The 25,688-nt window shown below is 41.0% G+C and overlaps 2 protein-coding genes and 1 non-coding gene across 3 annotated transcripts; 1 reads left to right on the top strand and 2 right to left on the bottom strand.

Annotated features, from left to right (window-relative positions):
- Positions 1–676: 676 nt before the first annotated feature.
- Positions 677–1,609, bottom strand: LOC128060514 (olfactory receptor 2AG1-like). The gene has a single exon (XM_052652917.1). It carries the CDS (start codon positions 1,607–1,609, stop codon positions 677–679), a length of 933 nt encoding a protein of 310 aa, XP_052508877.1.
- Positions 1,610–6,227: 4,618 nt separating this feature from the next.
- On the top strand, positions 6,228–6,333 carry LOC128061063 (U6 spliceosomal RNA). The gene has a single exon (XR_008200682.1). It is a non-coding gene; the product is annotated as a U6 spliceosomal RNA (small nuclear RNA).
- Positions 6,334–10,832: 4,499 nt separating this feature from the next.
- LOC128060517 (olfactory receptor 2AG1) lies at positions 10,833–11,777 on the bottom strand. The gene has a single exon (XM_052652920.1). The coding sequence runs from the start codon at positions 11,775–11,777 to the stop codon at positions 10,833–10,835; it is 945 nt and encodes a 314-aa protein (XP_052508880.1).
- Between the last annotated feature and the right edge of the window lie 13,911 nt (positions 11,778–25,688).

Consider the following 25,688-nt stretch of genomic DNA (forward strand, 5'->3'; position numbering starts at 1 on the left):
CCAACAGGAACATGGATGGAAACAGAGATCATCATACCAAGTGAAGTAAGTCAGAAGGAGAAAGAAGACCATAGGATATCACATATATGTGGAATCTAAACTATAACACCAAGGAACCTACTTACAAAATAGAAACAGACTCACAGACATAGACAACAGACTTCTGGTTGCCAAGGAAGAGGGAAGGAGGAGGAGGGAGAGACTAGGAGTTCGGGGTTAGCAAATCAAACCATTACATACAGAATGAATAAACAAGGTCTTACTGTATAGAAGAGGAAGTTATATTCAATATCCTAAAATAAGCCATAATGGAAAATAATATAAAAATGAATATATATATGTATAATATGAATGAATATATGTATAACTGAGTCACTTTGCTATATAGAGAAAATCAATACAACATTGTAAACCAACTATAATTCAATAAAAATAAATAAGTGAGTAATTACATAAATACAGTCTGATACATATCTCATAAATTACTTCACAGAAAGACAATTTAAAACAGCATTTGACAAGTAAAGCTAAATTCTTCATTTTTCTATTAAAAGATATACTCTCCACTATGGTGCTTTTGCCATGAGTATTTCATTTTTAGCAGAAAATTTCTGACTTTGAGGAGGAATGAATTTTGGTGTCAAGCTATAAGCTCTCCCAAGATGGTGAAGTGTGTTCATAGCATATATTTTCGTAGGACTCTTCTCAAGGCCCCCATAACCTCTTTATTTCTCAGGCTGTAGATGAGGGGGTTCAGGGCTGGGGTGACAATCGTGTAGAAGACAGAGATGATGTTGTCCTGCTTGGGGCTGTGGAGGGAACTGGGCAGAACATACATGAATGTGGCTGCTCCATAGAACATCCCGACCACAGTCAGGTGGGAAGAGCAGGTGACCAGGGCTTTCTGCCTCCCTTCATTTGAGGGCATGTGGAGCACAGTAAGCAGGATTAGTGTGTAGGAGGCAAGGATAGCAACAAGAGGAGGGATCAGGAAGGTCACACCAGTCACATACAACATGAGTTCATATCTAGAGGCATCTTCACAGGCCAACTTCAATAGAGGTGGAATCTCACAGAGTAGGTGGTTGATTTTCCAGGACATGCAGAAAGAGAAATGCATGGTATACAGGGTATGACATAATGCATTCAAGGAAGCCAGGACCCAGGGTGTGGCCATCATGAGCCAGCAGACCCTTGGCCTCATGAGGACCATGTAGTTCAGAGGATGACAAATGGCTACATACCTGTCATAGGCCATGAAGGCCAGTAGGAGGTCCTCTGAACCACCCAGGGTCAGTACTAGGAACATCTGAAGGGCACAACCCACAAAGGAGATGGTGTTTTCACTGAGCAGAAAATCCACAATGGCCTTGGGAGTGACAACAGACGTGAAGAGGAGGTCCATGAGAGAGAGCTGCCTGAGCAGGAGGTACATGGGCACGTGGAGCCAGGCATCCATTGTGATAACCAGGAGCAGCAGGCCATTGCTGGTGAGGGCCAGCGTGTACAGGACTGAGACTGTGGCACAAAGCAGCCCAGGAAACCCACTGTTTTTCAGAATCCCCATCAATATGAAGCCACTTCCCAGGGTGGAGTTCCAGTGCTCCATTCTGTGTTGTTTCTTTAGTTGCCTAGAACCAAGTAGATTCTTGGTGAATTTCTGTTATGATGGCATGATGGCTCCATAGTTTTGTAACATCAGAGGCCCTGTAGGATGGCCACTCCAATGGTAACTGATTTTTCCTCTTGATCTCTCAATTTGTGACTCTTTATATCTTGCTAAAAAGAACCCATCTAGTTGGGAGAATAAGCATCACAGTAATAGCTAAACAGTAAGAGGTCACTAGATGAGAATATTATTCAGGATCTAAACCCTAAATATGTATCTCCCCAGAAAGATCAAATCACCTCTCTCATAACAATAAAGCAATATTCTGACATCCATCCTTCTGATTTTTCTGGTACTTAGGTTTTAAGTATAATGTTTAATCAAAAGATTTACATACCCAGTCAATTCTGCATAGGCCTATTTTGAAAATGTAATACTAAAACAGGTACAGAAATGTGATTTCAATAAAGCACCTCAATATACCTCCCCAAATAACTTATGTTCACTTTGCTTACAGCATTCAAAACTGTAGTCACAGCCTCATTAGAAGAGATAAAGTATGTCCAACTTAGTTCACTGGACCAGGTTTTAATTCTCTATGAACCTAAGAGGGAAGGGATTATAGACTGTCTGAGACTAGAGACTGTTGAGTTTGAGGTACTGTCACTATTAGAGCTAAACCTTTAGGATCAACGCAAAAAAAAAAAAAAAAGGAGTTTTTTTTTAAACAGGTTATGATAAAATGTCAGCCTGTGACTACTGAGAAATATGATAAAAAATAAGGACCTACTCAAGAAATTCAGATTGTTTTGGGCAGAAGTGGGTAAAAGATGTTGGAAGCAAAAGAGTTCGTGTTGTATGCTGTAATCAGGCTCAATAATCCTAACTTTTCTCTCTTGCACCTTATCCAGATCCCCATTCTCCCTGCGGCAGGGCCAGAGTATCCACACACCACTGAGGAGCCACAAAGAAGAGGAAGATAAGTTCCTGTTCTGGAAGCTGCTCTTGGGGTGTGGTACCCAATCTCAGAGAGAAAATCAAAGAGACAGGGATCTGAGGTTGACAGAAATCAGCCTCATGCATCTTAGGAACTGGGCAGATAAATTCAACTCTGAACATAAGAATCTGTAAGTGAAACATATTTCTCTAAGTCATTTCCCTTTACTGTGTCACAGATTTGCCATTTACTGGTTTCTATTAGTCCCTATGGGGTTTACAGGATTTTAATGGTAAAAAGGTGTTAGAGCATGTGATAGACCTATCAGGTGCTTTTTAAAGTTCTTTTGGAGGCATTTATTATAATATAAGAGTAAATACATTTATCAGAAGCCAGAAAAAGTACATGGGCTCTGAAGACAGGTCCTGATGCTTTCACCAGGAAGTAGATACCCTGGCCTGGGATGTAGCATAGAATTTTCCATCAGTCCTCACTGATTCCTCTTCATGTTTAGAAAGCCAAGAATAAACGGAGTTGGGATGAGGTACAGAGCCCAAGCACCAGAGATCCTAGAAGGCAGAGAAGCTGAAGTTGTTAGGTCTACACTGGGCTTCATCTTTTAAGAGGCTGCACACATCCCTGAAAGTGAGACAATATTCTTACCTCAGGTGGCTGAGAAACCCAGCCGCTTGACCACACAGACTACCCAGGGGATTGTTTGAGGGTCAGGGAAGATCCAGTAGAACAGGAGAAGGAAGGGGACTTCCCTGGTGGTCCGGTTGTTAAGACTCTGCACTGCTGCTGCAGGGAGCAAGGGTTCAAGCCCTGGTCTGGGAACCAGGATCCCACATGCTGCACAGTGCAGTCGAAAGAGGTGAAAAAATAAAATAAAGTAAAATAAGCTTTTTATGAAGAGAAGGAAGATAAGACCTTTCCAGCAGTATTCAATTTGTAAAATTTTTGCTAAGTTGGGTTAGAAGTCTGAGGAGTCTGACCAAGAGAAGTAGAGGACTCCTGTTCCTTCAGTTCCTCTACAGATGTGCTCTGGAAATGTGGCACTTACAGACAGAGAGATAACTGAGTCCTTGGGCTTTGGAAGTTTCTATGGAACAAGAATATGGCTTACCTCTTCTCAAGCCTGTAGAGAATTAGGAGAAACTTCTAATTCAGAAGCTGTGTGCTTCTGTCACACAGCTCCTCGAGTAAGAGGCTCATCTAGCTATGGTGCATTTGTCAAAGTTCATGGGAACTGATGCTACTCTTGCTGAGGTCTGGGAGAAAAAATGAAAGCAGTGGGAATCTGGAGGAAGTAGATATTAGAAAGGCTGCTCAAAGGAGACCCAGCAATGACTGATCTCACTGTCCCTGGGGCCAACACCAAGCCAGGGCCTCTCCTGGGGGAGGCTGCCCAGTTTCCTCATCCCATGACCCCACCCCCTCCATTCTACCCCTGTGTTTAGGGGGACGTAGCCTAACCTCTCAGCTGAAATGGTCTCCCCTGGAAAAGCTGGTCGTAGAAACAGGATGGTAATGAATCCCTTTGGGCCTGTTTCCTGATCCTGTATCCCTGCACTCTTCTCTCACTAAATGAGCTTGGAGGCCCTGGGTTTCTATGTCACCTAAGGGAGGCACTGATGGCCTGCTTCCAAATTACTGACAGAACTGAGCAGGGAGCAAAGGTCCCTTTCACGGTCAGCCAGCCCTCTACCTCAGATTTAAGGTGGGTTTTAAGGCGTCTGTGAAATGTTGCTTTTTACCTCCATAACCCTGGCCTCTCTTATCATCCTCTTAGACTGGACTATTTAAATCAATATGACTATGCTCTGTGAAGTTTGTAATTACCAGGTCTTCCCTTCATTGACCTTTGTGTGAAAGTCGCTCAGTCATGTCCAGCTCTCTGTGACCCAGGCCCGGGGGAATTGCAATCCAAGCCAGAATTCTCCGGGCCAGAATATTAGAGAAGGTAGCTGTTCCCTTCTCCAGGGGATTTCCCAACCTAGGATTCAAACCCAGGCCTCCTGCATTGCAGGCACATTCTTTACCATCTGAGCCACCTCTGGCCACCTGTTGTAACCTCTACATAAGTATGTGTGTTTGGTGTTATTATTGTCTGCCACAGTAACATCTGAAGAGAAGGTATGAAAATCTGTGAATACTGGGCAGGAACAACAAGAAGAAATAGAGACAGTAATAAAGTTGGAGAATGTTAGTGTTAATGAAAATCTTTTAAATGCTCTCAGAGAAAAATGACAGATTTCCCACTGACAAAGACAGATACAGACAGAAGATAGTGGAGTTTTCACTGACAGTAATCAGACAAGAAAGAAACACCTTCAAAAGCAATGAGGGAACATAACTGCCCACACTTAGAGTTCTCTCCGTGCACAGATAAAGTATCACTAGAGAGTGAAAACAAACTACAAACAGAAGCACAAGACTTTACCACCAAAGATGCCTCAATAAAATAATTTCAGCAAGAAAAAGTGTGATGCCTAGGGATGTTTATACTACAGGAAGCAATAGTGAACACAGAAATTGACTCAATATATGTGTTGCTAATTTTAACTGACCAATAATAAATATATTTGTATTTCAAAACAGTACAATTGAAATTCTTGACAAAAATCAAAAGATGGCAGGGGAATTTCTCTATTAGTACTTCAAGAAGGCTGTCGAACTAGAATATTAAAAACTTCATATATATTTATCTCCAATTATTATTTCCCACATTTTTTTCATTTTTATTAAGGTACAATTTTCATACAAGAAAGTTCACCATTTTTAGTACATACTTTGCAGGTTTTGACAAATATATATAGTATCTGCTGCTGCTGCTGCTAAGTCACTTCAGTCATGTCCGACTCTGTGCGACTCCATAGACGGCAGCCCACCAGACTCCCCTGTCCCTGGGATTCTCCTGGCAAACTGGAGTTGGTTGCTATTTCCTTCTCCAATGCATGAAAGTGAAATGTGAAAGGGAAGTCGCTCAGTCGTGTCCGACTCTTCGCGACCCCATGGACTGCAGCCCACCAGGCTCTCCCATCCACGGGATTTTCCAGGCAAGAGTACTAGAGTGGGGTGCCATTGCTTTCTCCGATATAGTATATAACAACCACTAAATCAAGATAGAGAAGTTGTATTGACTCCCCAAATTCTCTGTTGCCCTTTGGTATTGATATCTCAACCACACCCAAACTCTTGCCAACTCTCTGATCTGTTTACTGTTGCTCCTATTTTCATGTTTTCCTGCATGTTATATGAATGGTTTCAGATATTTTGAATCTAGCTCCTTTCACTTAACATAATATGTTTGAGATTCATCCAAATTCTGCTATTAGTAGTCTGTTACCATTTTTTGCACAGTGTTCAGTTGTGTGGGTGTACATAATTTGTTTATCCATTCACCAGTTAAAGGACATTCGTGTTGTTTCCAGTTTCTGTTGTTTGCGGAAAAAGTCATTCTAAATATTCACATATAGGTTTTTGAGTAAACAGAAGTTGCTATTCACTTGGGTAAGTACCTTGTAGCGAGCTTGCTCAGTTATGCATAAGTGCATTAAGTTGATAAGGAACTGTTTTCCATTGTGACTAATCCATTTTCATTCCCAATTTTATTCTCATTTTTCATTCTGTTAAGTGATAAAATATAGAGTCTTTAAATTCTGGCTAAAAGTGAAGAAAGTGCTTACTTTAGCAGCATATATACTGAAATTGGAACAATACAGAAAAGATTAGTATGGCCCCTGTGTAAGGACAGCAAAAGATTCATGAAGTGTTCAAAATTTTTGTTCATTGCAATACTATTCACAACTGCCAGGACATGGAAGCAACCTACATGTCCATTGACAGATGAATGGATAAAGAAGGTGTAGCACATATATACTAATACAATGAAATATTAGCCATACACAGGAATTTGAGTCAGTTCTAGTGAGACAGATGAACCTAGAGCCTGTTATCCAGAGTGAAGAGAGTCAGAAAGAGAAAAACAAATGTTGTATATGAACGCATATATATGGTATCTAGAAAAATGGTACTGATGAACCTATTCATATTTGTAGGGCAGTAATAGAGATATAGACATAGAGCACAGCGGGCGAAGGAGAGGGTAGGACGAGTTGAGAGAGTAGTATTGAAACATACATAACCACAGGTAAAATAGACAGCCAGTGGGAATTTGCTGTATGAGACAGGGAGTTCAGTCCAGTGTTCTGTGACAACCTGGAGGGATGGGATGGGGTGGCAGGTGGCAAGGGGGAAGGCTGCAATCTATGGCTGACTCATGCTGATATATGGCAGAAATCAACACATTGTAAAGCAATCATCCTGGTATTAGCATTTAAAGAAAACAGAAGAGTTTGGGAGTAATGAGCAGGGTCATTTAAGCAAGTAAACAAGGATGTGCAATTCAAGACAGAAAGTCATTTGGGGACACACACACATACACACACATACAGAGTTGGGAACTGAAAATTAATGAGTTAAATCCTGACTATTTAGCAATTCTGGAAATATTCTTGCTGCTGCTGCTAAGTCGCTTCAGTCATGTCCGACTCTGTGTGACCCCATTGACAGCAGCCCATCAGGCTCCCCCGTCCCTGGAATCCTCCAGGCAAGAAAGGAAGTGGGTTGCCATTTCCTTCTCCAATGCATGAAACTGAAAAGTGAAAGTGAAGTTGCTCAGTTGTGTCCAACTCCTAGACACCCCATGGACTGCAGCCCACCAGGCTCCTCTTTGTTTAAAGTCTTTCTGAGATATGTAGATTATAAAGATTTATTATATCTTCTATGGAATGTAGCTGTTAATCTCTATGCCCTTTTAGGCTCATTGGTAATTGTTAGTTTGGTATTAAAATTCACATTTTATAAAATATATAAACTCATTTCTTTGTCAGACAGATGAGTCATACACCTCTGTCATTGTTTGACAAGCACTACTCTAGTGCTGAGGGATTGAGTGAGGGCAGCCTGATTATGGTGGCATGAATCATGAATGGTAGAAAATAATCAGAAGCTATAGGTACAGTTAAGTCTTTCAAGACTATTTGCTCTGAGAAATGCTCTGAGAAATGGAAGGGGGAACTTCTTTAAGCTGGGAGATACTGGAGCATGTGTCTAACCTGTAGTAAATGTTCTTGTAAGAAGAGAGATGATACAGAGGGAAGCAGGAAATTACAAGACCAATATCTTTGAAAAGTGAGAGAGCCTGGCTGAAGAGTACTAATGGAGGATCTGGCTGATGATGGTCTCTTTTTTATTTGACAATGGGATATTAGTCACAAAAACAGCAATTCTGTCAATGTATGGCAAAACCAATACAGTATTGTAAAGTAAAATAAAAAAAATTTTTTTAAAGAAAAAAAACCCCAGCAATTCTACCATTTATATAACAATGTTGATGGACCTAGAGAATATGATGGACTCTTTTGAAAGAAAAAACACTATGTGCAGATGGGCTGGTAGGTATTGGAAGATGAGGGAGTCCTATATGACACCTTCTCTTTTCTCAGTGATGCAAAGTCATAAGCTAAGAGTCAGGGCATTTTTTAAAAGAATAACAGATTTATTAGGGTATGGCAATAGGATACTATGTCCCTGGAATTTAAGACTGAGTATTGCAAAAAGACATTATTTCCAAATCAGTGTATGAGTTACATACAATTGCAATTAATATACTAATAGAATTTTTTAGACATTTAGCAGATGACTCAAAAGTTCATCAGGAGGAATAAACAGATGATAAGACTTTAAGACATATGAGGAAATATGGGAAAGGATACCCCTTACAAAACACAGAAACTAGAGAATATACCCAGAAATACTCCCTACTGCTCTACTTCTAAGAAGACAGTTTATAGTCAAGGGATTGTAAATAATAATGAGAAGATACATGATAGGAGAGAGTTACCAAGGAAGCTAAAACTCAAATCAGCTATTTAGAAACATATTAACTTAAAGTTTCACCATCCATAATGTACCACAAAAATTAACTGCAGAGAAATTAAAGCTAAAGTCACTTGTGAGATTATTAAAGAGATCTAAGAGAAATATGCAATTTGTCTGAACAAAAAATGGGAATTGTAATGGCACAATCGCCTTAAAAATACAAAGTAAAATATGAATATATGAAATGACATAAATATTGTAGCACTTCTCTATCCAACATATTCCACTACATATCTAGGTAATAAACTAAAAATAAATGTTGGAACATGAATAACTGTCAAATTGTTGGAGAGCGTTGTCTATAAAGAGCTAAAATGAAGAGTTAAAATAAAACCAAGTAAGTAATATAAATGAAAACATTTGTTACATTTTCATTGATATGTTTAATAAATTAGCAAAGAGTTCATATGATGAGACAGCCCTAGAAAGAGTACAGTGAGGCAGGCACTCCCACATAATGCTAGCCAGTATGCAAACAGTTTCTAACTTTCTCATAAGCAGTCAGCTCTGGCTCTTTGTAACAAGAATTAAAATTTTTTTTTGCCTATATCCAGTAATTTCCCTTCTAGAAATTTGATCTACCATAAAATCATACATTCATTGTAAGAAAATTTGGGGGAACAAAATTAAGTGTAAGCAAATCCCTAAATACATTATATAGGATTCAAATGATGATACTACATAGTCTTTTATATTGATTATTTATCAAGACTATTTACTAGTTATTTATATAACAGCTGGCATATATTAAGCACTATTTGCCAGGCTCTGGTCTAAGTGTGTAATTATCTTATTCAAGTCCCTGCAAAACATCGTGAGGTTATCATAAATCTTATTACTATCACCACTTTTCAGATGAGCAAACTGAGACACAAACGGTTCAATTTAATGTTCACAGATGATAAAGTGACAGCAGATATTACACTCGGCACGCTGACCCCCTCACTCCCTCCTCCTCTTCTCTCCACCCCTACACTATAGTGTTCCCTCTTCACAAGGAAGAAGCTTCACCAAATTTTAAATGACAATAAAGCAAGACCTTAACCAACATGTACAGAACTATTCAGTAAATTGCATGTATGAATAACCCAAAAAAGTGAATGCCAAACTTGAGAGTCCCTTGGACTTCAAGGGATCCAACCAGTCCATCCTAAAGGAAATTAGTCCTGAATATTCACTGGAAGGACTGATGCTGAAGCTGAAGCTCCAATACCTTAGCCACCTGATGAACTGACTCATTTGAAAAGACCCATGATGCTGGGAAACATTGACAGCAGGAGGAGAAGAGGATAACAGAGGATGAGATGGTTGGATGATATCACTGACTTAATGGACATGAGTTTGAGTAAACTCCAGGAATTGGTGATGGACAGGGAGGCCTGGTGTGGTGTAGTTCATGGGGTCGCAAAGAGTCAGACATGACTGAGTGACTGAATTGAACTGAAACTTTATAGGTGATTTTTGCTTCTTTCTAAATTTTCTGTTTTTATAATGAACTTGGATTATAGTTTCATAGATTAGCTTTTGCCTTTGCATTATGGTTGATCTTAATAGATTAAGTAATTTAAGATAGTTCTGTAAAAAAATATATTTCTGAATCTTTACAAAGCCCTATCCGCAAAAATAATCCCAATGATGTGAACAGGAGTACTTTGTCACCTCTTAACTGAATAGACTGAAGTTACCAGGTTTGTCCAAAATATTCCCACACTGATAAATCAAATCACAGAAATAAGGCATATTTAAGGTAGCTAGAAAATTATATATATATATATATAATTTATATATATATATATATATCCCTCCTTTCATGTGGACATGGAGATATACATATACTCACGTCACAATTGTCTTGATGTTTTGAAATTTTTCTGTATCTATAATAAAGTGCATATTTTAAAAATTCAAGCAATATAACAATAGATGTATCTATGGCTGTATTTCTAACCCTAATTTCAAATTGAGGAATTCTACATTCAGTTTTATTGGTTTCTATCTTTTAATTTTAAATTAAGTCACTATTAAATTTTCCCATTTGGATTTTTCCATTATCTCAACAAAAACTGTCCCTTAAAACTGAAGTAGATGCATAGACACAAACGGATTCTTCTTTCCGAATAATTATTTGAACAACAGCTACATAACAGACAAGAAGTCCAGTATATCTTCTGAGGATTCGTATTCCTGCAACAGTCTAAGAATCTTGTTCAAACAAGAGAAGTCTTCCTCTGATTTTAAGAGGCTATTGGAGTTTGCTCAGACTAAATCTACTGCTATTGATCACTGATACATGATATTGACTGAAACTTAGTCCCCTACCATGTCTATTTTGTAACTGTGTCAGGAGTGTGTCCGCAGCATGTATTTTTCTAGGACCCTTCTCAAGGCCCCCATCACCTCTTTATTCCTCAGGCTGTAGATGAGGGGGTTCAGGGCTGGGGTGACAATCGTGTAGAAGACAGAGATGATGTTGTCCTGCTTGGGGCTGTGGAAGGAACTGGGCAGAACATACATGAATGTGGCCGCTCCATAGAACATCCCGACCACAGTCAGGTGGGAAGAGCAGGTGACCAGGGCTTTCCGCCTCCCTTCATTTGAGGGCATGTGGAGCACAGTAAGCAGGATTAGTGTGTAGGAGGCAAGGATAGCAACAAGAGGAGGGATCAGGAAGGTCACGCCCATCACATACACCATGAGTTCATATCTGGAAGTATCTGCACAGGCCAACTTCAACAGAGGTGGAATCTCACAGAGCAGGTGGCTGATCTCATGGGCTTTGCAAAAGGGATAGTGCATGGTGTACACAGTATATACAATGGCACTAGAGGATGCCAAAATCCAGGATGTGGCCACCATGAGCCAGCAAACTCTCGGCCTCATGAGGACCATGTAGTTCAGAGGATGACAAATGGCCACATACCTGTCATAGGCCATGAAGGCCAGTAGGAGGTCCTCTGAACCACCCAGGGTCAGTACTAGGAACACCTGAAGGGCACAGCCCCCAAAGGAGATGGTGTTTTCACTGAGCAGAAAATCCACAATGGCCTTGGGAGTGACAACAGACGTGAAGAGGAGGTCCATGAGAGAGAGCTGCCTGAGCAGGAGGTACATGGGCACGTGGAGCCGGGCATCCATTGTGATGACCAGAAGCAGCAGACCATTGCTGGTGAGGGCCAGCATGTACAGGACTGAGATTGTGGCACAGAGCAGCCCAGGAGACCCACTGTCATTCAAAATCGCCATCAATATGAAGCCACTTCCCAGGGTGGAGTTCCAAAGCTCCATTCTTATGTTGTTTCTTTAGTTGCCTGGAAACAAATGGATCCTTGGTGAATTTTTGTTATGATGGTCTCATAGTTTTATACCATCAGAGTTCCCATAGGATGGCCAACATGAATCCAGTGAGATGATGCCTTTCCCACTGGTAGCTGATTTTTTCTCTTAATCTCTGTTTCTGACTTGTTAAATTGTATCTTGATAAACAAAGAACCCATCTAATTGGAGAACAAACATTAGTATAAGAACCTATCTAATTGGAAAATAAACATCACTAAAGAGCTAAACATTAAGAGATTACTACATGAGGATTATTCAGGACATCAAACGTGAACATGTATCTCCCTAGAAAGTCAAATCATCTCTTTCACAACAATAAAGAGATATTCTACTATACATGCTCCTGATTTTTTCTGGTACCTATGTTTTAAGAAGAATGTTTAATCAATAATTTACATACCCTGTCAGTGATCTGCATAAGTCTTTTTTGATTGATTTTCTGAAACAAGCACAGAAATGTGATTTTAATAACACACCTCAATATACTTCTCCATATAACTTGTGTTATTAATCCTACCTTCTCACTTTTGCTTAAACTCAGATCCCCATTCTCCCTTTGACAGGGCTAGGGTATCCACACTGGATTGAATGGCCACATAGAATGAGAGGAAGAGCTCTTGATCTGGAAATGGCTCTTGGAGTGTTGTACCCAATTTCAGGGAGAAAATAGAGAGACAGCCACCTGAGAATGACAGAAATCTGTGTCACTTAGCATGGGAACTGGGTAGATAAATCCAGTTTTGAACACAGTGAAGCATATTTCTAAAAATCACTTTCCTCTATTGTGTCCTATATTTTGACATTTCACTAATTTCTATCAACCTCTACAAGGTCCACAGAATTTTGATGATAAAAGGTATTACAGCATATCACAGATCTTTCATCTACTCTTAAATATTCCTTTGGAGGCATTTATTGTAATGTAGGTGCCAACACTTTTATCAAAGGTCAGCAAAGTATATGGAGTTTAAAAACAGGTCCTAAAGCTTCCACCAGGAAGCAGATACCCTGGTCTTGGATATAACTTAGAATCTTACAGCAGACTGTCAGATTCACTGATTCCTCCTCATGTTTAGAAAACCAAGAATATAGGAGTTTGGGATGGGGTACAGACCAAAGCACCATAGAGCATGGAAGTCAGAGTAGCTGAAGTTCATATGTGTGCACTGGGCTCCATTTCTCAACTCAGCATTCCTAGAAGCTGCACACTTTCCTGAAAGTGAGACAATACACTTACTGTGGGAAGCCAGCTTCCTGACCACACGGTCTATCCTGGAGATAGTCTGAGTCAAGGAAGTTCCAGAAGAAATGGGGAAATGCACTTTCTAGCAATATTCAGTTAGTTTTTTGCTAAGTTGAGTTAGAAGTCTGAGGTATCTGACCAAGAAAGGTGTCAGGCTTATTCTGTTCCTTCAGTTCTTCCGGAGGTCTTCTCTGGAATTGCAATAAATGCAGAAAGAACATCAATACAGTCCTTGGATAGTTTCTATGAAACAAGAAGATAGCTTTCCTGTTCTCACGCCCGTGGAGAATTATAAGAAGCTGCTTCTGTCACGCAGTTCCCCAAGTAGAGGCCCGTCTAGCTCTGGAGCATTTGTCTGACTGGGTTGATGGGTACCAATGCTCAGACTTTCATTTACTCTTGCTGAGGAATGGGAGAAAAATGAAAGCAGTGGGAATCTGGAGGAAGTAGATATTAGAACGGCTGCTCAAGGAAGACACTGCAATGACTGACCTCACTGTCTCTGGAGCCAATGCTAAGCTAAGGCCTCTCCTGGGGGAGGCTGCTTGGTTTCCTCACCCATGACCCCACTTCTCTACTCTATTCTACCCCTGTGTTCAGACGGATTTAGCCTCTCAGCTGAAATGGCCTCCCTTAGAGACGTTGGTCCAGGACACAGGGTGGGAATCAATCCCTTTGGGCCTGTTTCCTGGTCCTGTATCCCTGCACACTTCTCTCATTAAATGAGCCTGGAGGCCCTGGGTTTCTCTGTCACCTAAGGGAGGCACTAATGGCGCATTTCCAAATTACTGACTGAACTGAGCAGGGAGCAAAGGTCACTTTCATGGTCATCAGTCCTCTGCCACAAACTCAAGGTGGGTTTTGGGGCACCTGTAGCATTTTGCTTCCCATCTCCACTCCCCTGGCCTCCTGACCAAAGATTAACCTCCAAAACAGACAATCAGTTCAGGCAGCTCAATATCAGAAAAACAAACAACCCACTCAAAAAGTGGGCAGATGACCTAAACAGACATTTCTCCAAAGAAGACTCACAGATGGCTAATAAATACATGGGGAAAAAAATGCTCAACATCACTAGAGAAATGCAAACCAAAACTGCAATGAGGTTATCAACTCACACCAGTCAGAATTGTAATCATGAAAAAAATCGACAAACAATAAATGCTAGAGAGGATGTGGAGAAAGAGTAACCCTCTTGCACTGTTGGTGGGAATATAAATTGATACAGGTGAAGGAGAAAACAGACAGAGCTGGACTCCGTCTTAGGCCAGGCTGTGAACATTAGGCTACATGCATGGTCACCCTCCCAATGGATCTGAACTTTGTGCCCGGTGTCTACAGAAATGGCATACCAATGGAAAACCAGACCCCCAGATAAAAGAGCCTCAGGACTTGTACTTGGACTCTCCATTGCCTAAAGGAATATGCTAATTATCTCTGTAACAGAACAAAATGGTAAATTCCATTATGTTTATCGGGATATGACCACAGGCCTATTGATAAATATCCACTGTTTATCTAGTCTTGTGACACATGAATCATGGGTTAACGTTGATTGTATCTCTCTTTTACCTTGTCCAGACTAGTTTCAAGGAATTTGGGGAGGTGGGTTTGAGCACGTACACTTAGGGTATATAAGGTTTTCACAAAAACTGGTCAGAGTCCTTGGCTAAGAGGAGACTCTGCCTTGGGCCTGCTGGTATAATAAACTGCACTCCACTATCTGCATTGTCCTTCTGAGTGAGTTTGTTTCCCAGAACACATGGCTACAACACCTCCTTGTCCATCACCAACTCCCTGGAGTTTACTCAAGTCCATTGAATCCATGATGCCATCCAACCATTGCATCCCATCTGTGTCGTCCCCTTCTCCTCCCACCTTAAATCTTTCCCAGCATCAGGGTCTTTTCAAATGAGTCAGTTCTTTGCATCAGGTGGCCAAAGTGTTGGAGTTTCAGCTTCAGCATCAGTCCTTTCAATAAATATTCAGGACTGATTTCTTTAGGATGGACTGATTGGATCTCCTTGCTTTCCAAAGGACTCAAGAGTCTTCTCCAACACCACAGTTCAAAAGCATCAGTTCTTCAGTTCTCAGCTTTCTTTATAATCCAACTCTCACATCCATACATGACTACTGGAAAAACCATAGATTTGATTAGACAGATCTTTCCTGGCAAAGTAATGACTCTGCTTTTTAATATGCTGTCTAGGTTGGTCATAACTTTTCTTCCAAGGAATAAGCATCTTTTAATTTTATGGCTGCAGTCACCATCTGCAGTGATTTTGGAGCACAAGAAATAAAGTCTCTCACTGTTTTCACAGTTTCCCCATCTATTTGCCATGAAGTGATGGGACCAGATGCCACAATCTTAGTTATCTAAATGCTGAGTTTTAAGAAAATTTCTTCACTCTCCTCTTTCACTTTCATCAAGAGGCTTTTTAGTTCCTCTTCACTTTCTGCCATAAGGGTGGTGTCATCTGCATATCTGAGGTTACTGATATTTCTCCCAGCAATCTTGATTCCAGCTTGTGCTTCCTCCAGCCCAACCTTTCTCATGATGTACTATGCAGAGTAGTTAAATAAGCAGGGTGACAATATATAGCCTTGACTTACTCCTTTCCCGATTTGGAACCAATCTGTTGTTTCATGTCCAGTTCTAACTGTTGCTTCCTGACCTGCATATAGATTTCACAGGAGGTAGGTCAGGTGGTCTGGTATTCCCGTCTCTTTCAGAATTTTCCACAGTTTGTTGTGATCCACACAGTCAAAGGCTTTCGCACAGTCAATATAGCAGAAGTAGATGTTTTTCTGGAACTCTCTTGCTTTTTCGATGATCCAGTGGATGTTGGCAATTTGATCTCTGGGTCCTCTGCCTTTTCTAAAATCAGCTTGAACATCTGGAAATTCAGAGTTCACATACTGTTGAAGCCTGGTTTGGAGAATTTTGAGCATTACTTTGCTAGCTTGTGAGATGAGTGCAATTGTGCAGTAGTTTGAGCATTCTTTGGCATTGCCTTTCTTTGGGATTGGAAAGAAAACTGACCTTTTCCAGTCCTATGGCCACTGCTGAGTTTTCCACATTTGCTGGTATATTGAGTGCAGCATTTTCACAGCATCATCTTTTAGGATTTGAAGTAGCTCAACTGGAATTCCATCACCTCCTCTAGCTTTGTTCGCAGTGATGCTTCCTGCAGTGATGCTTCCTAAGGCCCACTTGACTTTGCATTCCAGGATGTCTGGCTCTAGGTGAGTGATCACACTATTGTGCTTATCTGGGTCATGAAGAACTTTTTAATATATTTCTTCTGTGTATTCTTGCCACCTGTTCTTAATATCTTCTGCTTTTGTTAGGTCCATACCATTTCTGTCCTATATTGTGCCCATGTTTGCATGAAATGTTCTCTTTGTATTGTTTTATCCATGCATTCTGGGAAACAAACTCACTTAGAAGGACAATGCAGATAGCGGAGTGCAGTTTATTATACCGGCAGGCCCAAGGCAGAGTCTCCTCTTAGCCAAGGACCCTGACCAGTTTTTGTGAAAACCTTATATACCCTAAGTGTACACGTTCAAACCCACCTCCCCAAAGTCTCTGAAACTAGTCTGAACAAAGGAAAAGAAAGATACAATCAAAGTTAACCTGTGATTTGTATGCCTTAAGCCAGGTAGTTAACAGTGGGCAATTATCAATAGGCCTGTGGTCATACCCCAATAAGCATAATAGAATTTATGATTCTATTCGGTTACACAGATAATTAGGGTATTTTTTTAGGGGAAGGAGAGTCTAAGTACCAGCCCTGGGGCTCTTCCATCTGGGGCTCTGATTTTCCAGTTTGTATGGTGTTTCCATAGATACAGTGCATATAGCTCAAATTTCACAGTCCGGCTCAAGATGGAGGCCTGCTTTCAAGATGGAACCTGTTGTGTTTGTTTCCTCCTTCAGTATCTCTGATTTCCTTGAAGAGATCTCTAGTCTTTCCCATTCTATTCTTTCCCTCTATTTCTTTGCATTGATCACTGAGGAAGACTTTCATATCTCTCCTTGCTATTCTTTGGGACTCTGCATTCAAATGGGTATATCTTTCCTTTTCTCCTCTGCCTTTCTCTTTTCTTCTTTTCACAGCTATTTGTAAAGTTCTCAGAAAACCACTTGGCCTTTTTGCACTTCTTTTTTTGGGGGATGATCTTTATCCCTGCCTCCTGTACAATGTTATGACCCTCCATCCATAGTTCTTCAGACACTCTGTCTATCAGATCTAATCCCTTGAATCTATTTGCCACTTCCACTGTATAATCACAAGGGATTTGATTGAGGTCATACCTGAATGGTCTATTGGTTTTCCCTACTTTCTTCACTTTAAGTCTGAATTTGGCAATAAGGAGCTCATGATCTGAGCCACCATCTGCTCCTGGTCTTGCTTTTGCTGACTGGATAGAGCTTCTCCATCTTTGGCTGCAAAGAATATAATCAATCTGATTTTGTTCTTGACCATCTGGTGATGTCCACATTTGGAGTCTTTGTGTTGTTGGAAGACAGTGCTTGCTATGACCAGTGTGTTCTCCTGGAAAAACTCTATTAGCCTTTGCCCTGCTTCATTCTGTACTCCAAGGCCAAGTTTGCCTCTTACTCCAGGTATTTCTTACCTTCCTACTTTTACATTCTAGTCCACTATAATGAAAAGGACATCTTTTGCAGATGTTAGTTCTAGAAGGTCTTGTAGGTCTTCATAGAACCGTTCAACTTCAGCTTCTTCAGCATTACTAAACCCAGCATAGACTTGGATTACTGTGATACTGAATGGTTTGCCTTGGAAATGAACAGAGATCATTCTATCCTTTTTGAGATTGCATCCAAGTACTGCATTTGGACTCTTTCGTTGACTGTGATGGCTACTCCATTTCTTCTAAGGGATTCTTGCCCACAGTAGTAGATATCATGGTCATCTGAGTTAAATTCACCCAGTCCAGTCCATTTTAGTTAGCTAATTCCTAGAATGTCAACGTTCACTTTTGCCATCTCCTGTTTGACCACTTCCAATTTGCCTTTATTCATGGACCTGATATTCCAGGTTCCTATGCAATATTGCTTTTTACAGCATCAGGCTTTACTTCTGTCACCCATCACATCCACAACTAAGTGTTGTTTTTGCTCTGGCTCTGTTTCTTCATTCTTCCTGGAGTTATTTCTCTACTGATCTCCAGTAGCATATTGGGCACCTACCAACAGTTCACCTTTCAGTGTCCTATCTTTTTGCCTTTTCTTACTGTTCATGGGGTTCTCAAGGCAAGAATACTGAAGTGGTTTGCCATTCCCTTCTCCAGTGGACCACATTTGGTCAGAACTCTCCACCATGATACGTCCATCTTGACTGTCCCTACACAGCATGGCTCATAGTTTTATTGAGTTAGACAAGGCTGTGGTCCATGTGATCAGATTGGTTAGTTTCCTGTGATTGTGGTTTTCAGTCTGTCTGCCCTCTGATTGAGAAGGATAAGAGGAGTATGGAAGCTTCCTGATGGTAGACTGACTGAGGGGGAGTTCAGTTCAGTTCAGTTCAGTCGCTCAGTCATGTCTGACTATTTGCGACCCCATGAATTGCAGCACGCCAGGGCTCCCTGTCCATCACTAACTCCCGGAGTTAACTCAAACTCACCTCCATCGAGTTGGTGATGCCATCTAGGCATCTCATCCTCTGTCGTCCCCTTCTCCTCCTGTCCCCAATCCCTCCCAGCATCAAAGTCTTTTTCAACGAGTCAACTCTTCGCATGAGGTGGCCAAAGTAATGGAGTTGCAGCCTTAGCATCAATCCTTCAAAAGAACACCCAGGACTGATCTCCTTCAGAATGGACTGGTTGGATCCCCTTGCAGTCCAAGGGACTCTCAAGAGTCTTCTCCAACACCACAGTTCAAAAGTATCAATTCTTCAGCGCTCAGATTTCTTTACAGTCCAACTCTCACATCCATACATGACTACTGGAAAAACCATAGCCTTGACTAGACAGACCTTTGTTGACAAAGTAATGTCTCTGCTTTTGAATATGCTATCTAGGTTGGTCATAACTTTTCTTCCAAGAAGTAAGCATCTCTTAATTTCATGGCTGCAATCAACATCTGCAGTGATTTGGGAGCCCAAAAAAATAAGGTCTGACACTGTTTCCCCATCTATTTCCCTAGTTTTCTGAATGTTGAGCTTTATCCCAACTTTTTTTCACTCTCCTCTTTCACTTTCATCAAGAGGCTTTTGAGTTCCTCTTCACTTTCTGCCATAAGGGTGGTGTCATCTGCATATCTGAGGTTATTGATATTTCTCCTAGCAATCTTGATTCCAGCTTGTGCTTCTTCCATCCCAGTGTTTCTCATGATGTACTCTGCATATAAGTTAAATAAGCAGGGTGACAATATACAGCCTTGATGTACTCCTTTTCCTATTAGGAACCAGTCTGTTTTTCCATGTCCAGTTCTAACTGTTGTTTCCTGACCTGCATATAGGTTTCTCAAGAGGCAGGTCAGGTGATCTGGTATTCCCATCTCTTTTAGAATTTTCCACAGTTTATTGTGATCCACACAGTCAAAGGCTTTGGCATAGTCAATAAAACAGATATAGATAATTTCCTGGAACTCTCTTGCCTTTTCCATGATCCAGCAGATGTTGGCAATTGGATCTCTGGTTCCTCTGCCTTTTCTAAAACCAGCTTAAACATCTGAAAGTTCACGTTTCATGTATTACTGAAGCCTGGCTTGAAGAATTTTGAGCATTACTTTACTAGCGTGTGAGATGAGTGCAATTGTGCAGTAGTTAGAGCATTCTTTGCCATTGTCTTTCTTTGGAATTGGAGTGACAACTGACCTTTTCCAGTCCTGTGGCCACTGCTGAGGTTTCCAAATTTGCTTTGCTGTATAATCACTTCCACTGTATGGTAAGGGCTTCCCTGATAGCTTAGTTAGTAAATTTGCTGGCATATTGAGTGCAGCACTTTCACAGCATCATCTTTCAGGATTTGAAATAGCTCAACTGGAATTCCATCACCTCCACTAACTTTGTTCGTAGTGATGCTTTCTAAGGCCCACTTGACTTCACATTCCAGGATGTCTGGATCGAGGTGATCACTCGATCACCATGGTGATTATCTGGGTCATGAAGCTCTTTTTTGTACAGTTCTTCTGTGTATTCTTGCCACCTCTTCTTAATATCTTCTGCTTCTGTAGGTCCATACCATTTCTGTCCTTCATCGAGCCCATCTTTGCATGAAACATTCCCTTGGTATCTCTGATTTTCCTGAAGAGATCTCTAGTCTTTTCCATTCTGTTGTTTGCCTCTATTTCTTTGCACTGATCCCTGAGGAAGGCTTTCTTATCTCTTCTTGCTATTCTTTGAAAGTCTGCATTCAGATGCTTATATCTTTCCTTTTCTCCTTTGCTTTTCGCTTCTCTTCTTTTCACAGCTATTTGTAAGGCCTCCTCAGACAGCCATTTTGCTTTTTTGCATTTCTTTTCCATGGGGATGGTCTTGATCCCTGTCTCCTGTACAATGTCACGAACCTCATTCCATAGTTCATCAGGCACTCTATCTATCAGATCTAGGCCCTTAAATCTATTTCTCACTTCCACTGTATAATCATAAGGGATTTGATTGAGGTCATACCTGAATGGTCTAGTGGTTTTCCTTACTTTCTTCAATTTGAGTCTGAATTTGGCAATAAAAAGTTCATGATCTGAGCCACAGTCAGCTCCCGGTCTTGTTTTTGTTGACTGTATAGAGCTTCTCCATCTTTGGCTGCAAAGAATATAATCAATCTGGTTTCAGTGTTGACCATCTGGTGATGTCCATGTGTAGAGTCTTCTCTCATGTTGTTGGAAGAGGGTGTTTGCTATGACCAGTGTGTTCTCTTAGCAAAACTCTGTTATCCTTTGGCCTGCTTCATTCCGTATTCCAAGGTCAAATTTGCCTGTTACTCCAGGTGTTTCTTGACTTCCTACTTTTGCATTCCAGTCCCCTATAATGAAAAGGACATCTTTTTTGGTGTTAGTTCTAAAAGGTCTTATAGGTCTTCATAGAACCGTTCAACTTCAGCTTCTTCAGCATTACTGGTTGGGGCATAGACTTGGATTACTGTGATACTGAATGGTTTGCCTTGGAAATGAACAGAGATCATTCTGTCCTTTTTGAGACTGCATCCAGTACTGCATTTCGGACTCTTTTGTTGACCATGATGGCTACTCCATTTCTTCTAAGGGATTCCTGCCCACAGTAGTAGATATAAAGGTCATCTGAGTTAAATTCACCCAGTCCAGTCCATTTTAGTTCTCTGATTCCTAGAATGTCAATGTTCACTCTTGCCATCTCCTGTTTGACCACTTCCAATTTGCCTTGATTCATGGACCTAACATTCCAGGTTCCTTGCAATATTGCTCTTTGCAGAATCGGACCTTGCTTCTATCACCAGTCACATCCACAACTGGGTATTGTTTTTGCTTTGGCTCCATTCCTTCATTCTTTCTGAATTTATATCTCCACTGATCTCCAGTAGCATATTGGGCACCTACCGACTGGGGGAGTTTCTCTTTCAGTAACCTATCATTTTGCTTTTTCATAGTGTTCATGGGGTTCTCAAGGCAAGAATACTGAGGTAGTTTGCCATTCCCTTCTCCAGTGGACCACAATCTGTCAGACCTCTCCACCATGACCTGCCCGTCCTGGGTGGCCCCACAGGGCATGGCTTAGTTTCATTGAGTTAGACAAGGCTGTGGTCAGTGTGATCAGATTGGCTTCTTTTCCGTGATTATGGTTTCAGTGTGTCTGCCCTCTGATGCCCTCTCGCAACACCTACCGGGGGTTTCTCTTACCTTCCCTTACCTTTCTCTTACCTTGGATGTGTGGTATCTCTTCACAGCTGCTCCAGCAAAGTGCAGCCATTGCTCCTTACTTTGGACAAGGGGTATCTCCTCACTGCCACCCCTCCTGACCTTGAACGTGGAATAGCTCCTCCACGTTCTGAGGTGGAAACTGGGTCTTATTCTGATGGGCAGGGCCAGGCTCAGTAAATCTTTAATCCACATTTCTATTGATGGGCGAGATTGTTTTCCCTCCCTCTTATTTACCTGGGGCCAAACTGTGGTGGAGGCAGTGAAGATAACGGTAACCTCCTTCAAAAGGTCCCATCACGACCTGCTACACTCAGTGCCCCCAACCCTGCAGCAGGCCACTGCTGACCCATGCCTCCACTAGAGACTCCTGGGCACTCATGGGCAAGTCTGGGTCAGTCTCTTGTGTGGTCACTGCTCTTTTCTCCTGGGTCCTGGTGCCCACAAGGTTCTGTTTGTTCCCTCCAGAAGTCTGTTTCCCCAGTCCTGTGTAACTTCTGGTGGCTCTATGCTGGTTTTAATGGCGACCTCCTCCAAGAGTGCTTATGTCATACCCAGGTCTGTGGCACCCAGAGCCCCTGCCCCTGTGGCAGCCCACTGCTGGTCTGTACCTCCACAGGGGACATTCCAACACAGTTCTGTCTCAGTCTCTGGGGGACCTCTGGGTCCTGGTGTGCACAAGGTTTGTTTGAGCCCTCTGAGCATCTCTGGCAGGTATGGGGTTTGATTCTAAATGTGTTTTTGCCCCTCTTACCATCTTGCTGGGGCTTCTTCTGGGGCTTCTCCTTTGCCTTTGGACGAGGGGGTATCTTTTCTTAGCCGCCTCTCCAGCACTGTGCTGTATAATCACTTCCACTGTATTGTAAAGGCTTCCCTGATAGCTCAGTTGGTAAAGAATCCGCCTGCAACTCAGGAACCTCGGTTCAATTGCTGGGTCGAGAAGATCCACTGGAGAAGGGATAGGCAACCCACTCCAATATTCTTGGGCTTCCCTTGTGGCTCACCTGGTGAAGAATCTCCCTGAAATGCGGGAGACCTGGGTTCAATCCCTGGGTTGGGAAGATCCCCTGGAGAAGGGAAGGCTACCCACTCCAGTATTCTGGCCTGGAGAATTCTATTGATTGTATAGTCCATTGGATCACAAAGAGTTGGACACAACCAGTCCTATCACTTCATTACAAATAGATGGGAAAACAACAGACAGACAGTGACAGACTTTATTTTGGGGGGCTCCAAAATCACTGCAGATGGTGACTGCAGCCATGAAATTAAAAGATGCTTACTCCTTGGAAGAAAAGTTATAACCAACCTAGACAGTATATTAAAAAGCAGAGACATTACTTTGCCAACAAAGCTCCATCTAGTCAAAGCTGTGGTTTTACCAGTAGTCATGTATGGATGTGAGAGTTGGATTATAAAGAAAGCTGAGTGCCGAAAAATTGATGCTTTTGAACTGTGGTGTTGCAGAAGACTCTTGAAAGTCCCTTGGAAAGCAAGGAGATCCAATCAGTTCATCCTAAAGAAATCAGTCCTGAATATTCATTGGAAGGACTGATGCTGAAGCTGAAACTCCAATACTTTGGCCACCTGATGCAAAGAACTGACTCACTGGAAAAGATCCTGATTCTGGGAAAGATTTAAGGTGGGAGGAGAAGGGGACGACAGAGGATGAGATGGTTGGATGACATCACCAACTCAATGGATGCGAGTTTGAGCAAGCTCCAGGAGTTGGTGATGGACAGGGAAGCCTGGTGTGCTGCAGTCCATGGGGTCGCAAAGAGTCAGACACGACTGAGCGACTGAACTGGATTGACTGAATATTAAATCCCTTTTCAAAGCAGATAGGATATAAACAAAAAAATTTAAATTCACAGAAAAAATCAAGATGATGGGACTTTTTTCTATTGGTACTTAAAGAAGGCTGTACAAGCAGAATATTAAAAATTTTTATTAAGGCACAAATTTTCACCCAATAAAATCTGCCTCTTTTCATCTACAGTTCTGCAATTTTTGACAAATGTATATAATAGGATATGTAAAAAGGGAAAGTGAAAGTGTTAGTCTCTCAGTCTTGTCCAACTCTTAAAGACCCTTTGGACTGTACCTCACCAGGCTCCTCTGTCCATGGGATTCTCCAGCCAAGAATACTCGAGTGGGTTGGCATGCGCTCCTGCAGGGGTCGTCCTGACACAGGAGTCAATCCGACATCTCTTGAGTCTTCTGCAGGGCAGGTGGTTTCTTTACCTGCTGAGCCATCACAGAAGCCCATAACAGAATATAACCACCACCAAAACCAAGATATAAAAGTTGCCTCAACCCTGCAAATTCTCTGGTGCGTTTTGATAATCATCCCATGCTCACCCAAACCCTTGAGAACTCTCTGATCTGTTTACAGTCGCTCCTATTTTTTCCCTTCATGTCATATGAATGGTATCAGATACTTTGAGTGTAGCTCCTTTCACTTGGCATAATATGTTTTAGATTCATCCAAATTCTGCCATCTATTAATAGTCCATTCCTATTTTTTGCTGAGTAACATCCAGTTGTGTGGCTGTATCATAGTTTCTTTATCCTTTCACCAGTTGAAGGATATTTGTGTTGTTTCTCATTATTGTTGTTAGTGGAAAAAGCCATTATAAACATTCATGTATAGGTTTCTGAGTGACTATAAATTGTTATTCACTTGGGTAAGTCCCTTGTAGTAAACTTGCTCTGTTGTGTGGTAGGTATGTGTTTAATTTGATTAAAAACTGTCCATCTGTTTTCTGTAGTGACTGAACAATTTTATTCTCATTTTGCATTTTTAAGCTATTAAAAGATGGGGTTTTAAATTAAAAATGAAGCACGTATTGCCTCAAGTTTTAAATTTCATGTCTCCCTAATTAGTATTTAAAGATAAAAAGAAGAGTTTTGGGGAATGAGAAGGATTATTTATGCAAGTAAAGAAGAAGGTGCAATTCAAGACAGAAAGTCATACAGGGACACACACACATACACACACTTAGGAATGGAGACTGAAAACCTTAATGATAGTTAAATCTTGTCTAGTTAGCAATTCTGGAATTATTTACAATTATTTAAATTTTTCTGAGATATGTGGACTATAAAGATCTATTGTATCTCCTATGGAATATAGGTTTTAATCTCTAAGCCCTTTGAGGCTCAATGGTAACCACAGGTAATGATTTTAAAATTCACATTTTACAATTTTATGACATATATAAACTATTATTTCTTTGTCAGAATAGATGAGACATATACCTCTGTCACTGTCGACATGCACAACTACAATGTGGTAGGGAGGGGAGGTGCTGTTGGCTGTGGAGGGGAGCCTGATTACAGTGACATGAATCATGAACGGGAGAAAAGGACCAGAGGTATAGGTACAGTGAAGTCTTTTAAGATGATTTGTTCTGAGGAATGGGTAGTACTAGATCAGTACTAGAGACACCCTCTACCACTACACTTACAAGAAGAAAATATATAGTCAAGCAATTGTAAATGATAATAATAAACATAAATAAGTAAAGATTATTAGGAATGCTAACAGGAAAATCAGCTCTTAAAAAACAACTAACTTAAAGTTTCACTACCCATAATGTATTTAAATAATATCAGAGAGATTAAAGTTTATTAAGCAAATCTAAAGATTTATGGCAATATTATCTGAATTAAAAATGGGAATTGTAAGGGTACTACCACTTATAAAGCACAAAGGAAAAAATGAATCTATGACATTTTGTAAATATTGTAA

This window comes from Budorcas taxicolor, chromosome 15, assembly GCF_023091745.1.
Source record: "Budorcas taxicolor isolate Tak-1 chromosome 15, Takin1.1, whole genome shotgun sequence".
Lineage (NCBI taxonomy): Eukaryota > Metazoa > Chordata > Mammalia > Artiodactyla > Bovidae > Budorcas > Budorcas taxicolor.

What these genes read in the sequence shown, in the direction of transcription:
- LOC128060514 (XM_052652917.1), bottom strand. Translation starts at nt 1,609, where the DNA reads ATGGAGCACTGGAACTCCACCCTGGGAAGTGGCTTCATATTGATGGGG.
- LOC128060517 (XM_052652920.1), bottom strand. Translation starts at nt 11,777, where the DNA reads ATGGAGCTTTGGAACTCCACCCTGGGAAGTGGCTTCATATTGATGGCG.